The 16,016-nt window shown below is 48.4% G+C and overlaps 1 protein-coding gene across 1 annotated transcript; it reads left to right on the top strand.

Annotated features, from left to right (window-relative positions):
- The first annotated feature begins 72 nt into the window (after positions 1–72).
- Positions 73–10,725, top strand: LOC144145811 (uncharacterized). The gene is made up of 7 exons (XM_077677567.1): positions 73–309; positions 583–654; positions 809–911; positions 1,380–1,517; positions 6,859–7,101; positions 7,995–8,225; positions 9,505–10,725. The coding sequence occupies exons 1-7, from the start codon at positions 290–292 to the stop codon at positions 10,324–10,326; spliced, it is 1,629 nt and encodes a 542-aa protein (XP_077533693.1). The 5' UTR covers positions 73–289; the 3' UTR covers positions 10,327–10,725.
- Positions 10,726–16,016: the final 5,291 nt, after the last annotated feature.

Genomic DNA, 16,016 nt, shown 5'->3' with positions numbered 1-16,016 from the left:
CCTGTATTGTTGAATGTGTTTGTGCAAAATTTTACATCATATGTTTATATATTTGTAAATGCAAATTAACGTTGTCGGTGAAAGAGAATGCTACGCAACCCGTGATACGGAAATCATCGGAAATGGCGAGAAATCAGAGCCTGGGTCCAGCAACTATGTCGTACAAGTGATGGGCTGCCAGAAAGTAAGCAGCAGTCGGAGTTCGTTGGTGTGATAGCAGCTTCTGTTCTTTGAAGAAGCTACCGAAGAATTCTAATTAGTGAGAGACCTGCGGGCTTCAGCAACAAAGATGAGTGGTGAGGAGGACAGGTAAGCCCTTATATTCATTACAGGGAATTTCCAATTGCCAGAGCAGTTTGATGGTTCAGCCCTTTGATGGCGAAAGCGCTGTCTTTTCTCTTTGCTAAAATTCTGATCCCGTGAGAAAAGATATGCGTATCGCAAACCTTTCCTTGGCTTTCAAAAAATCATGAATAGGTCGTATTACATTCATGATTTTCAGCAGCTCGTTAGCTTTCCGAGCCACGCACAAGGAAAACGCAACTGACATGAGTGTTCATGGCTTCCCACTGACATTTTCAGCTCGCTTGATATCGAGATCGAGGCTCTGAAGGCTATCTACATCCACGAGCTGGAGGTCAGCTTTGACGAAAGGTAACGTGCACATCTTTTGTAGATTTTTACGTCGTTTGACATTGCGAACGGGTTTCGAAAGTAACTTCAAGGATGGTGTGAGCGGGCGTAATATAAGTGTAATTCTTATTTTGAAAGCGAAGTCATCTAAAATCGTTTTTTCTTGTGTTTCAAGCAAACGGTCGACTTGCGTTAAAGTGTCACTGCATCCGGCCACAGCCGACAACGCCGAGGAGCAGTACGTTTGTCTCGACCTCGTCTTGGATATCCCGACGGAGGTAAGGACACTGGCTGGAAGGCATTCAGAATACAGTGGAGATTTATGAGGCTCAAAAACAATAAGTTATAGTTTAAACCTAGTAGGTATCAATGTGTTCCTATTTGGCTTCGAGAAAGGGGGCCCTAGTTGTTTTTGAAACTGACGAAAAACAATTTTCGGTTTTCGTAATCCTGGCCGCGATGGTTTGTAAATGAATTCCATGGAACAGGAGTGGCCTTTGTGTTCGCCAAAACAAAATACTTCGTAAAATGCAAAGTGATTACAAGTTCACAACTGGGACAGTTTACTGCCAACGGCGAAGAAAATTTAACCTAGCAATAGCCTAGCTACACCGGTGAAATTTTAGCACTAGTGGTGCACACATTATTTTGCATTTCTGTGCTGCACGTCGCTGCAGACTGTGTATGTTTTGCTAAAACGTTTACAGTGACGCATGGCTTCTCTTGTGATTACCCCCTCCCTGCAGTACCCAGATGTGTTGCCTGACATCACGATCCGGAACCCCCGAGGACTTTCCGACGAGAAAATTGCAAAGATCGAGCAAGATCTGCAGGACATGGCACACGAAAACCTGGGTGGCCCAATGCTGTACCAATTAATCGAGGTGAGCAAGACACAGCTAGCCTCACTATTTTATGCCTAGTTCACGTGACAACGTGGATTGTGCGGAGGAAAACTGCAGCATAAAAACATGAATTATAAGCAATAATATCCCCCCAGAATGGCTGCGGCTTAGCTCGGCTAACCTGGGATCTGCAAAGCAAAAGCTTGGCTTAGTCTGGTTGAGTCTTGGTTTCGCTTGGTTAACCTCTGATGTAGCTGAGTTGCCAACCACGGCTCAAAGCCATTCGGTTCCATGCAACGCTCACAGGAGGAGGCCTGGCCTCGCTTTCATTCATGGCAAATGCGGCGTTCCTCTTTGCCGGGCACAAGACAAGTCACGTAGCCTGAGGCGACCCAGTGGTGCAAGCATGGGAGCCGGCGGGGTTGGTCAACTGATCAGCTGAGCGGGCACCGCTATTTGAGCAGAACAACTGAAAACGGGGCCTTGTGCGCAGCGCCGAAAGCACGCCCGGCAAATCACGCAATGCACTTCAAGGGGTGTGCCTGTGGTCAAAAGGTGAACTTGCGCATCCGCGGCGAAGCCGCTGGACAAAAGTAGTAAAGCTATGCTTTAAAAACAGCATTTTAGTGCTAGGGTTATCCATAGGTTACCCGGAGTTCTCCCCACGGTGCGCGGTGGTGCAAATGCCGCTCACTGCTCCTCTTCTCCACCCACTGCTTCAATTCGGTAGGCCCCCACCGCTCCGACTCCGACTAACCTGTTTGAAATGCGCACCCGAGGAACTAAAAACAACCACTGTGTGAGAGCAGCCCCAGCAGCAGCGGGCCACACATCTTGCTACCTGTATACGTGGAGGAGTTTGATTGTTCAAAACTCCTCCAGCCTGAAAAATTGCCAGCTGTGTGCAAATATTGAAGTCAGTGCTTGTGCTTATTGCTTTTTAAGAACTGCTTCCACTCTTCACCACGCTGGGGCATCACAATACACAGTATTTAACTACAGTTGTTCCATTTCTGGGATGAAAATTTAAAATTCATGAACTTCACATCTCTCCCCACCTTTGTTCGCAAAATGTCCACCTCTCAAAAGTTCTGGGGAGAACCCTGGTTACCCAGTTGACACCTAATAGAACGGTTCGTTTCTTCGGCCTCATGGCCGTAGATTGGGGACATTAGCTGCACTTGTTAATGACCGCTTGCCGAACTTATGGTCACTGGTTCTAGGGAGTGGCAGCCTTCCCCTGCTTGCTAAAGCTTCACCCTTGGACCCTGCCAGTCCAACAACCATCCCTTACGCACCACTCCCCCATCACACACACACACACTTTTTTCAAAGTGCCTACCCATATCTGGCTTAGGTCTGTACTCTCTAGGGTTCATCACATACAAAAAATAGTCACCGGATGGTCTGCCATCGTCCTTAAAGGCCAATTGCACTCAAATTTTTCTTTGTCCAAATTTGATCGAAATAAGTAGTCTATGCTCTTAAAATCACCATGGCGAAATCCTAAGCTTCGCAAGCACACAGCACGCTAGGTTCCGTCGCTCAAAGTACCTCCGAGCAGACGACGTTTGCACCTGGTGGAGAGTCACCGAAACAAGTTCCGAGCGGCCTGTGACAGAGGTTGGGGAACCTGTTCTGTGAAGCTCGCACTTCTCAGGCGGCTTGCAGGGCGCTCCGCCGAGCGGAGGAAGGCGTTCGCCCGGGGTTTCTCTGGTGCACCACTGCGCTGTACCGCCGTCACATCACATGCTTCAAACTAACCGCACAGGTAGCAATATCCGCCTTTTTTTTCAGTGCAGTAAAAGAGATTAGAAGCCTACGAACTATTCACACGCTTGCGGACGTTCGGGAGCTAGAAAAACTTTTTTTAATTGAAACTATTATTTCTACTAAAAATAAAAAAATAGCGCGACACACACACTTGCTTTACATTTGTCATTTTTATTGCATCTATCACAGAAAAAAGATATTTTATAAATTCTTGACCACTTGCACTTCCGCGTCTAATATTTGCCATATTCGGGCTGGCCTGATGCTACCTCGATCCCTTAGACCTTTCTAAAAATTTGACGACCTAACTGGAGTTGTTCTACATGCGGGTATAAACATTTGTACTACTTTTACCTCACTCGCTAAGTGAATCAAAATCGGTCTTGCTCGTGGTAACAAATACACCCGCACAAATATCGGCCGTCGTCTTCGCTAAGTGCAAAAGCCTGCAAAACTGCTCCTCTCATAAACAATAAACTTGATTTTTTTTTTTTAATTCTGAGATGAAGTATTTACTTTTGTAGAGCGCTAGATTTAGTTCACTCGAAAGTAAAATGTTTTCTACAGCACATGCCTCTGGTGAAAGTAGAAAACAGCGGTAGATTGGAAACATTTTTCGTGTTTTAGTGTGTCATTTAGCTGTGGAAGCTGGCTTATTAGTTTTAGATCCCTTTTATAATTTGATTCTCGATGTGCAGCAAGGCGAGAAATACTGGGCTGATATTCAAGAAGCTGTTTGCATTTCCATGTAATGCATAGTAAAAATTGTGATTGATTTTCGCCTGTCTGCGGTTTATTCCCTTCAAAGAGAGCGATTTGACAGCTGAGGCATCGACTAACTAAAGCTGCTTTTCTACATCGTACGAGCAACTAGCTTTGTAAATAAGGGCCCACTTTTCTACTTGCAATCCAAGGATCGCTACAACGGCAGTAGTTCTGATAGAAAAAGAACTGTCGTGCGGTCTACTTCATTTCGATTGATAGCAACGCGATGTCGGAATTGTGCCTAACTCCATTATTCTGAGCAAATGTTAGTGGGAGTTCTGTGGAAGTAACAGTGCGAAACGCGACGCTACCACACGCATTTGAAGGCGGCTCTGAGCGGCCGCCAGTTCTAGAGCGGCCGCTTCCGTTCCATCACGTATGTCACGTCCAGCCGCTGGTAATGGCCGCCTTTTCTATTCAGTTTTGGTTCCGAAAACGCCAATCTTGTGAGCCGTTTGTGTCGCTCGTGTTCATGTCTGAAACGTAGTATTTTGCATTTCGCACTCTTTTAATGTGCACTATATAGGTGACATTATTTTTACGTTGTCGAAAATTTGAGTGCAGTTGGCCTTTAAGCCTGACTTCATCTTGTCTGCAATCAAACTTGTGTTGGATGTCACCTCGGCCACTCTAGTGCTCTAAAAAAATCTGGAACTCGATGCAGTCGTTTTCCTCTCCTAGCCGTTCCACGGCATTTGAATGTCTTGAGGAGCTCACCAGAGCCAAAAACTTGCAGGAAGCTGCCTTAAGATAAAATGCGAAATTGGTCTCGCATTCCAGAATTGCTTCGTCGTGTGTGTGCGCCCTATACGCCTCGAGCGCGGCCTGTAGGGGCGCCACTGAAATCCCCCTAGCGGCCCGTTTCGAAAGCAGCCGCGGGAGTCCACGCCCCACTCCCCAGTGCCGCTGCTGCTTTTGCGGCACGTTCACGACCGAGCTTTACCATTTGCGGGTGCTTGAAATCTATGTTTATGTGGAGCAGTCACTCTGTTCGCAAATAAGGTGTGTTTACAAGAGTGTAAATGTTTCTGACGCGATCTTAGTGTGGTATATTTGGTCTGTATAAGCGCCAGGTGTGTGTCACAGGCCAGCGTCGCGGAACCGGCGTATGAGGGAGCTGATTGTAGTTACACTGACCTGAATTTACTAGCCGTGTCTCCGTAACCACCGGTTCCTCAGATGTTCATGCTACGGCTGTACACTAGGATTTAAATCGGTTTTGTGCGCTTACATGATCAGCGGAGCACTCATACCTGACAGCACACCAGTTACGTTTGCCAATATTATACCTCAGATATTGATCACCACCATTTACAAGCTAGTCTGTGTTAATTTCGGGAATATTCAACAAACATGCAATAGACAATGCATAATTATACTCGAGGATCAGCACACGACAGAGTCGTCTTGTCGTGAGGTGAGCGCCCGCAAACACTTATCTGCTGCATATATCCTCTGTGAGCAGAGCGGAGACGGGCTTAGAATATAATCCGCGTCCGCGACTAAATGCTTCTTCGAAATATCGTCATATGGCACAGGGAGCCGGCAGAATAAACCAGAAACTAAAATCAGAGGGCCTTATCACATACTACACTCTTCCAACGACACCTTTCATTGTTTGTTGAACAGCCTACCCTGTATACTTCCAAGAATGCGTCCGCCGTACGATCAGCTTCTTTGTTAAAGTAGAAAAACAAAAGGAATGTGAACGAGAGATTTGTGTGGGGGATTACTAAAATGTTCATTGCTTGATTTCGCTCCGCATTTGTACACAGCACCCGCCGCGGTGGCCCAGTGGCTAAGGTGTTGCGCTGCTGAGCACAAGGTCGCGGGTTCAATTCCCGGCCGTGGTGGCCGCTTTTCTGATGGAGGCGAAAAGCGAAAACGCCCGTGTGTTCGAGATTTCGGTGCACGTTAAAGATCCCCAGGTGGTCAAAATTAAACCCTACAATCAATCAATTTGTACACAGCGTTCCCCCCCTCCCACCAATGTCTCGCGTAATAGCAGCGCATTTCGCGTATAGTTGGTTTAGTGAACCCTACCTGGCTTATGTTATGTTTCGACGAACGTCTTTAGCATCTCAGAAGCTGCACTGTTTTTTGTTTTTCATTTCCGTTAGAGCTATTATGTTTCTTAATTTCGCACTTGAACAGCATTTATTTTTCCGTGGTTTCATTAACTTGCCTTCGTTCTTGCTATATGGCGTGTGTGGGCACATATTTAACGACGCACAGGCTTATAATATACTTAACATTTTCTCATGGTTTATATTCTCATAAAAGGCATACGTTATTGTGCGGGATTGGGTAATCACATCCCCAAAAATATTTTTCTGCGACGTATATATTCGAAACGAAGCCGCATTCGTTGTCCACGCTTCAAAATGAAGCCAACCTCTCATTGTGCCAGTATCAGGTCTAAACGAGGCGACAGTAGAATTTAATTGTGCCTGATGTTTTGGAGATGACGTGTGTGATATGTTGCTGCCATCGCCGACTCCCGGAAGAGCGGTGACGAAGCGCGCAGAACCGCGTCCCCGGGTAGCTCTTGCAGGCGATCGCGTACTCTACAAAGACGCAGCTGCTTTTTAAGTGACCTAAACGTACTCTTCGCCTATAGACGTCACCATAACAAGTTTTTTTTTTTAGGGTGCGGAAAGGCGAAAAGAAGCGAAACAGAACCAAAACACTGCACGAGCCCCTATCAGGCACGCAGCGCAAATCCCGTCAATGGCACAGAGAAGCGGCGGCAGGCGGCGCAGTGATCGCGAAGCTCGAGGCGTATTCCACCTGCGAGCAATGTGACCCCTTGGTGACCTTTTCTTTTCCCCACTGCCCACAGGTGGCCAAGGAGCACCTGACACAGGAGAACGTGCCCTGCTGCCAGTGCACCATCTGCCTGTACGGCTTTGCCGAGGGTGACGTGTTCACCAAGACCCCCTGCTACCACTACTTCCACTCGCACTGCCTGGCCCGCTACATCCGACACGCGCTCGAGCAGATCGCCCAGGAGGAGGCCGACAAGCTCAGCCCCACGCCCCCCACGGCGGCCAGCAGCGATGAGGACGGGGCCGCGTCCAAAAGGGTGATTTGATCGATTGATTGATTGTAAGCCATTCCCTGTTTAACAGGGTGATGACGTGCGTCTTGTCACTGAAAATCTAATGTATCTATGTTGTGTAGCACAAAATGTTGGTTCCTCATCCCGCACTTAGCAAGCCCTAAATATTTGATTAAAGTGGGCCGAGCAATCTGAAAATTGGAGTTGTTTTTTTTCCCGTACACTTGAACCTTACCTTTTCTTTGGTCTGCTGTCCTTGCTGTGTAATCTCTCTTGGCAGTCTCTCTCGGGCGAGCGGTCCCACTGTGGGTGCCATGCCAGGAGTGGCTGGCAAGAGTGCTGAAAATGAGCGGGAAGTGGGTGTCGCTATTGCACTGAACGGGGTGGGGTGGCCCCTGTTTTCTGCATGAACAAAGGGAGGGAGGGAGGGAGGGATTGATTGATTGATTGATTGTGGGGTTTAACGCGCCGACGCAACGCAGGCGATGAGGCGCGCCGTAGTGGAGGGCTCCGGATTAATTTTGACCACCTGGGGATCTTTAACGTGCGCCGAAATCTCGTACACACGGGCGTTTTTGCATTTCGCCTCCATCAGAAAAGCGGCCGCTGCAGCCGGGAATCGAACCCGCGACCTCGTGCTCAGCAGCGCAACGCCTTAGCCACTGAGTCACCGCGGCGGGTAGGGAGGGAGGGAGAGACGAGTACAAGAAAAGAAGTACCTTTAAGGGCTTAGGCGCGTGACGTTCTGCTCTAGACGGGACCGTTGTTGCGAGTAAACGGGGTGCTCTAGCAGCAGTTGTGTAACGGTTTCCAGCGATGTGTAGCTGTGGCAGTAAGGTTTGGGGGGTCGTGCCCGTGCATGGTCTCACGAGGGGTGTGGGAAGTAGCAGCAAACCCTTCCCCCCTGGTCCTGGCAGGTGGTGTGCTGCCCCGTGTGCCGGCTGGCCCTGTGCTCCTCCCTCCTGGGCCTGGCGGAGCAGGAGCACCCTCCCCCGGTGGAGCAGTGCCGGCAGCCGGCTTTCCACATGACTCCCGAGCTGGAGAGGCTGCAGCAGGGCATGGCCCAGCTCTACGTGCGCCAGCAGCGCCAGGGGGGCATCATCAACGTGGACGCCGAGAAGAACAAGTTCCTCCTCGAGATCTCCGCCGTACGCCCTTCCTTCCTTCCTCCCGCTTCTTCTTCTTCCTTGCGCTGTGCAGTGAGCGCACCCTTTTCTCGCTGTACTGGTGAAACTCCCCCACTGATCGTTTAGGACTACAGCAAGTGGGGTGGTTTGTTTTTTCTCTGTGATGATTCGGTGGAGCCAGCTTCAATCGTAATTTTCTTTTTTTCCTGTTCTAAACGCGTGCTTCCCGGATATTAGCGGATCGGTTTTTTTTTTTTTTGTAGATGTCTAACCTGAGATGTGCGCCCATCTTAACATTACGCCAGTTAACCTTTATTTTTTTAAATGTCTATTTGCTTTTTTTTTTCTTGTTTCTTCTGGTTGGTTCATAATAGTTGTTGACTTGTCAGGGAAGTTTTCTACAAATAACTCGTTTACTCAACTGACTGAGGCTTCTTTTGTTCTTTGCTTGCGTGATTATTTCTTGCAGTTTTCTCTACCACACCCTCAAGACGTGTAAATTCCTTTCATCAGTTATTTTATTTGTGATAGCTGTAGTAGGCAACATAAAGTGAAGCAATATGCAGGGAAATTTTAAGTTTTTTGCAGCTATGCGAGAAAAAGCTCTGTCAGCTGATGTTCATCCATATATGAACCTTATTAACATCGGAGCTGCTGTAGGTCGAGCCTTTTTGTGAGTCTGTTGTAGGTTGTGTGTCACGCAGGGGTAGGAGCAGGTTCCCAGACCCTCTAATAGGGGGCACATAGGTCCCGCGGCCGCCGGCCTCGCAGAAACCAGTTCCCAGACCTTTCAGTGTCTGTGGCGTGCTGCTGAGCCTCAGGACGCGGGTTTGATTTCCGGCCGCGGCATTTTTCGCTTTTTGCCTCTGATGGAAGCAAAAAGCGAAAAATGCTCGTGGGTTTTGAAGTATCGGCGCACGTCCACGATCCCCAGGTGATCAAAATTAATCGGGAGCCCTCCACTATGGTGCGCCTCATAACCTGTGTAGTGTCGGCATGTTAAACCCCGCAATCAATCAATCAGTTTCCATGCCCACCGATGGAGGGAACTATGTTCTTGCAGGGCGGGTTTCTCTCCCTCCTGCGAGGGGAGGGAGAGGGAAGAGAGCCTCCCACTGCTGACGTTTAGCTGTAGATTCCTTTGCGTGAACCGTAGAATTCGTGTGGCGTTGACAGTGAATCACCGCTCCGCTGCTTAGCAGATTTCACACTGGGTGGAACTGGGTTTAATCTTTTCTATGCTTCCTTTCTTTTCCTATAACACTGACTGTAGGCATGTGTTAATCCTCTCCATTTGCAGGCTCCAGAAAGCACCTCTGTGCCAGAGATCCCGAAACGTGTTGCACCCTTCAAACTGACCTGGGGCCCTCCCGGGAGGCTTTTGGGTGGAGGCGGGCCCACCCAGGGGCAAGGCAGCGAAGCACCTTTCAACAGTGCAATCGACCGGCAGCGGGAGTTAAATTTTGCACGGCCTCCAAAGATCCGGAATGTCAGGCCCAGAAACAGGCAGCCAAGGTACGACGAGAGCTCAGAAGTGCCAATGAGCAACGGCTACACCGAACACTCCGGCGGGAGTCCGTCCTCGTCTGGAACGGAAAGGCTACAAAGGTCGGATAGGCCACGCAGGCCGCGACCTCACCGGGGAAGGGGGGGCAGGGGCAGTGGCAGTGGCCAGCAGCAACAAAACTGGCACAGGTCGCCACCAGAGCGCAGAGGTCCCGAGTTCAACGTGCCAAGGTCTGAAGACTACGGGGACTGCAACTCCTCTGGCAAGGCCAGGGTCTATGACGGCGGTGAGGGGAGTCAAGGGGTGAGTTCAACGAATGCAGTCGCAGACTCGGGCACATGGGATGCACATCCCGACCAGGACCTTGTGGAAGACGGCCACCTAGATGCGTTGCCTAGCTCACCCAGCGGTGGGAGGTACTACGATGCACCCGAAACTCGTGGCAGGCATCGTGGCGGAGGCCAAGGTTATCGCCGCAGCAGCAGGAGAGGAACGGGTGGGGACAGAAGCCAGTCTAGTGCACAGGCCTTCAGGAGGAAACAGTTGAGGTCACAGGGGGCAGCCCCGAGGAACCACGAGCCCCCAGGACTTTGCACTGCACCGGAGAACAGATGACGATGGAGGAAACCCCACCCCTGGAGCCCTTGGACTTTGACCAGTCACAGTTTTTCCCGAATCATCACAGTCGTTGAGGATAATGATGATGCCACCAGTAGGTTTTTAGCTGCTGCACTAATACTAGTAGTATTTATTTTAGGGAGGATTTGGACGCCTATCCCCTCCTTGTGCAAAAGAGAGCTCCTTTTTGCACCTTCATTTCCCTTGGTGTTGTCTTTTGTGCCTCTTTGTGCATTTTCAAGCGTGTGTGGACTCCTCTGCCAGCTGATGGGCTCCCGGGAAGACGAGGCTGTTGGCCGGACTTGTAACCTAAGTGTTGTTGTTTTGCTAATGCGAGTGGCACTCTAGCGTTTCCATGTTTATGGTGGACATTAAAGTAGGTTTCTGAATTGCCAAGGCTTGTGTCCGGATGTGTTTCCTACACAAGGAGTCGTTTTGTGGAGAGCATAGCTGTTTGCGTTGGCTGTTACAATTTAGTGCATTGTGTGTTGGCTGTGCTCGGCGCTTATTGAAAACCACTCGATCGGAGTGCTTGAGCACAGTTTGGCAGCAGAAATGTTGGGAGGATGGTGTAGCGATAAATCATTACCCAATAAGGCTACCAGGAGGTTTAATGCACTTGCCTGGCCTCTGGTTTTATCAACTAGTACTGCTGCACACACTGTATGACATGACGTGATGCATATGGTCATTTAATACTTATGGAAAGATTGATGTAGGTCTCAAAGGCGGGCAGGTCTTGTTTGTTGCATCAAGTAGTATTTCTATTTCAGGTTAAGGGGCTTTAACTACACACTAGTGCATGCCGAAAAAACTTTGAGGTACAAGATACCATACGAATTTATCACTTTGGCACTACCTTTTCTGGCTTGCTTACCTGCATTCTGCGTTTCACGGGCACCATTTGTCAGTGTTACGTAGTTGTTTGGAAGTGGGGTGTTTTTGCTATCAGCACTGAAATTTTACGCCCCCGTACACCTGAGAGAGGAAAGATTTTAGTTGTCCTGCTTGGGGTTAAATTTTTTTAAGGCACCAATGCCACTGGCCTCTATGTGAGATGTGGTTCGTTTGCTTCACCAGGTGTAATGGTCAAGTGTGGGTAGCAAATCCTAATTACGCGAATTACTGATGATGTTCTTGGTGGCCACAGAAATTATTCGGACCTTGTAACCTGCCTTTCTCCTTCAAATCTGGAGCAGTTTACCTGTATTCAAATGCCTGAAGGAAAAAAACATTGGGGGATATCACTCATAGGTAAAAATCAACGTAATATGAAGCTTTCAAACTGCACTTCTCGTCTTTCATGGCCACCATCTGTTGTTGCCTTGCCTCACATTTTTGAGCAAGCATACATTAGCGGTCTGCGCCACGTTTTGATGTGCAGTGAAGATGTTCCTCCTGTTTGTGTGGTGCTTCTTTAAAGGAGCCTTGAAGACAAAATACAAGTTAGGTTTATTAGAAAGGCTGCTTTGTCCTGATAAAAATAATACCAATTTCATTGCAAACTTCCAAAAATAACGGAGATATTAAAGAAAACGTGTGGAGCTGTGGCGACTCGCTAGCCAGTTTCCAGCAACTTTTCTATGACGTCACAGAATCTTGTTTGGGCGATTGACTGCGGCCGAGCTAATCAATCACCAGGACACATGACACACATAAATAGTGAAATGCTGCCATATCAGCGCCGCCGGGATGTGTTCCTGATTGTAGGATTGTAGCTTCTCCAGGGCAGCAGAGTATGCGCGTCCGTCCGCTATTTTGAGTTCCCAACTGGCGGCGCGGCGGCTCATGGAAATCAGCAGAGGCGCAAGGTGAAGGTGCGTGGAGGCAAGCACCATCTGGTGGTGGTGTAAAAAGCTCAGTGGCGCGTGCATACAAGGCTCTGCCCCAATGTCAAATCTTGGGTGTGCTACTGGTACCAAAGGTAGTACAATAGGTTTACTCGTCAGTTGACTGCGAATTGTCAAGCTGTAAGGAACTCGAGTGACGGTGCAGAGCTTAAAAATATCCCATTCACCCCAAGTTGTAGCGGCGCTGGCTACCACCCCAAGCTTAGGATGTGGTTACATGTGCGTGAAGACCTCAAGAAGTGGCGGACAACCGTTCCAATGCATAATCTGATGGTAGTGGGCTTCGACACCACTGGGGCACGTTTTTCTCCACTTTCTTAACTTTTAGCAAATCATGATCTCCATCCAAGAAACAGTGAAACTGCTGTCCCTGTGCATTTATTTTCTGTTCATACATTTAAACACCTCTTCCCCCGCAACGAAATTCCTAGCTACGTCACCCACTACTCAAGCTACCAATTGTCCAAAGTAATTTTCTTCAGTTATTCTCTCCAGCCAAACAAGGCTTTCCATTTAGGGACAGTCGTCAAAGGCAAATTCGTGCTATTTTTTTCTGGTGCAGCTATCGCTTTAACATCCTACACTATTCCATACTCTTCAACACTCCATGCTTTGCACAGTGCCTTTGCTTTATTTGGTACCGATCCTGCCAGAACACTAAAATATTAGCTTTTTAGTCGATATTTAGCACCTCGCCTTGTTTACGGAGTATACCGCACGCGAACAATACTTTAATCTCGGTATTCTTTGCTTCCAGTTTTAGGGGCCGTGTTTAAAGTTGGCTCCGCCGCAAAGCAAGCACATCCAGATCATGCAGCTTTACGTTGGCTTTTCCGCAAGCAAAACCGCATCCCCGGGACAGTTCATTCCGTTCCAACCGGACAACATAGGTTCGCATAAAAAATGGCTGATGCATACCCAGCTTTCTCGCTCAAAATTACAACCTCTCGGGAACCTAGAAAAACCACTTTAGGAAAATGACATTTGGCATAAAGCTAGAAGTCAACGTGAAGATTAAAACGCTAAAAGAACATTTCAGGTTTCTGAATATTTTTTTGTGTAATTCGCTGTCAAATCTAACTCCCCATGCATTTCTATGGGATAGTTCCCATGACTCAGGAACCCAGTCGCACAACGTGCGCGACTTAAAACTGCACAAAGCAAGTATTCACCCCAAATATCAGCTGTGCAAAAGAACTTTTCATTTAGCTAAAAAATTGCAGAGTAATCACTGTTGAAAGGACTGCCATGAGCGGGAAAGCTGCACATGATTAGGATATTCCCTAATGCGAAGTTAAAACGCAGTGCGAACTGCAGTCTTATCGGCGACGACGCAAAGCTGCTGCTTTGGAACCGCAGACGAAGCAATTCCTTCGTCCTACCCAGGTGAAAATGTAGTTGGTCCCAGCTGGTTTATGGTTAATGACTAAATTCACAGCTGGGACCAGGTGGGAATTTAACCACGAACCAGCTGGGACCAGCTACCATTTTCTCTTGGTATAGGAAGTGATTGGGTCATCGGGGAACACATGACGGCGGGCGGTATACTCCGGCGTTATCTAGTGCGGGTCGCCGCCGCGGAGCACACGTCCGGCACTTGCGGCACACCGTTTTCCTCTTCACACCATAGAGTTTCATGCAATTATTGTATGAAAATCTATGCGTCACACCTTCGCAATGCTCTCCTCCTTCGCTTTCTTCTTTCCTGTCCTCGTTCTCTTTTGCAACTTGGCCGCCGCGGAGGGACGCCGCGAATTGAGGATATATCCTTGCAATTGCCAGTTTCATTTCCATAACTCGACGCTGAAGGTAAGGCTATATGTACCCTCGCCATTTTTATTTCCATAACTCGACGCCGAAGGTAAGGCTATATAATGCCCTTGCCATTTTCATATCCGTAACTCACTGCCGAAGGTACCCTTGTTATTTTCATCTCCATAATTCGACGCCGAAGGCAAGGCTATAATGCCCTTGTCATTTTCATCTCCATAACTCGACGCCGAAGGTAAGGCTATAATGCCCGCGCCATTTTCATATCCGTAACTCGACGCCGAAGTACGTTGCCATTTTCATTCCATAATTCGCTGCCGGAGGTAAGGCTAGATACTCTTGCCATTGTCATCTCCAGAACTCGACGCCGAAGGTAAGGCTATATAACACGTACCCTTGCCATAATCACATCTATGACTCGCAGCCAAAGGTAAGGCTATGCATACTTTTGCCATTTTCGATATATAACTCGATGCCGAAGGTAAGATAATGCCCTTGCCATTTTCAAATCCGTGACTCGCCGCCGAAGTGTACCCTTGCCATTTTCATTTCCGTAACGCGCCACCGAAGGTACTCTTGTTATTTTCATTTCTAACTCGACGCCGAAGGTAAGGCTATATAATACGTACCCTTGCCATATTCACATCCATAACTTGCCGCCGAAGGTAAGGCTATGCATACCTTTGCCAATTTCATCTCCATAACTTGACGTCGAAGGCAAGCTATAATGCCCTTGCCATTTTCATATCCATAATTCGAGGCCAAAGGTAACGTGATATAATACCCTTGCCATGTTCATATTCCTAACTCTCCGCCAAAGGTAAGGTTGTATATACCCTTGCCATTATATCCATAACTCGACACCGAAGGCGAGCTATAATGCCCTTGCCATTTTCATATTCATAATTCGAGGCCAAAGGTAAGGCTATATAATACCCTTGGCTTGTTCATATTCGTAACTCGCCGCCGATGGTAAGGCTATATTATACCCTTGCCGTTTTCAATGAATCTCCATAACTCGACGCCGAAGGTAAAGCTATATATACCCTTGCCAGTATCATCTCCATAACTCGACGTCGAAGGCAATTTAATGCCTTGCCATTTTCCTATCCATATTTCGAGGCCAAAGGTAAGTCTATATTATACCCTTGCCATGTTCGTATTCGTAACTCGCCGCCGAAGGTAAGACTATACACACCCATGGAATTTTCATATCCATAACTCGACGCCGAAGGTACTTGAAATTTCAGCTTGAACAAAAAACGATAGGACTTAGGAAGGAAACACGGACACAGGAAGGAAACACGGAAGGTAAGGCTTGCCGAAGGTAATACCCTTGCCATTTTCATATCCGTAACTCGACGCAGAAGGTAAGTATATGTATACCTTTGCCATTTCCATATCCGTAACTCGACGCCGAAGTGCCCTTGCCAATTTCATAGCCATAACTCGCCGCCGAAGGTAAGTCTATGCCTTTGTCGTTTTTAAGTGCGAATGCACTTTATAAGCGACCCCAAACCATCCACCGCCGGCGGCGGCGGCGGCGGCGTCCGCAGTGCTCCTCTATATTTAAAAAAGAAACAGCATCCGGCGCCAGGTTTCGATCCGAGGACTTTGCGGCCGCAGCGCGACGCTCTACCGGCTAAGCCACGGACGCCACGCTGATATCAGTGTGAGTAACGCGCCTTATATCTTTAACGCATTCAAACTACGTCGCGTGCGTTGGCGACTCAGCGGCGTTATAGCGGCTTGATAACTGCGTGGTGTACACGTGATACTACAAACCCGATGGAAGAGATGGAAGAGAAGGCGGCGAGGCGGTGGGCTGCGGGGGCCGCGCGCAAGCGCCGCAAGCGGGCCGACAACCGTGCATTCGCACTTTCACATTCTCCCCCTCGGGGAAATGCGGGGGAATTTTTATCACCACCCCTCGCCACCGAAGCTAAGGCGTAACTCGCCATAACTCGCCGCCGAAGACAAGGCTACACACTTGCCATTTTTATCGCCATATCTCGCCGCCGAAGGCAAGGCTATACCCTTGCTTATTTCATCGTCATAACCAAGGTA

This window comes from Haemaphysalis longicornis, unplaced genomic scaffold (genome assembly GCF_048455015.1).
Source record: "Haemaphysalis longicornis isolate Haplotype H1 unplaced genomic scaffold, Haemaphysalis longicornis Haplotype H1 scaffold_7, whole genome shotgun sequence".
NCBI classification, from domain to species: domain Eukaryota; kingdom Metazoa; phylum Arthropoda; class Arachnida; order Ixodida; family Ixodidae; genus Haemaphysalis; species Haemaphysalis longicornis.
This window is presented reverse-complemented; position numbering and strand designations above follow the sequence as displayed.

What these genes read in the sequence shown, in the direction of transcription:
- LOC144145811 (XM_077677567.1), top strand. Translation starts at nt 290, where the DNA reads ATGAGTGGTGAGGAGGACAG. An exon ending in GAGGTCAGCTTTGACGAAAG is followed by an intron (nt 655 to 808) that starts GTAACGTGCACA and finishes TTGTGTTTCAAG; the next exon opens with CAAACGGTCGACTTGCGTTA. An exon ending in TGCTGTACCAATTAATCGAG is followed by an intron (nt 1,518 to 6,858) that starts GTGAGCAAGACA and finishes CACTGCCCACAG; the next exon opens with GTGGCCAAGGAGCACCTGAC.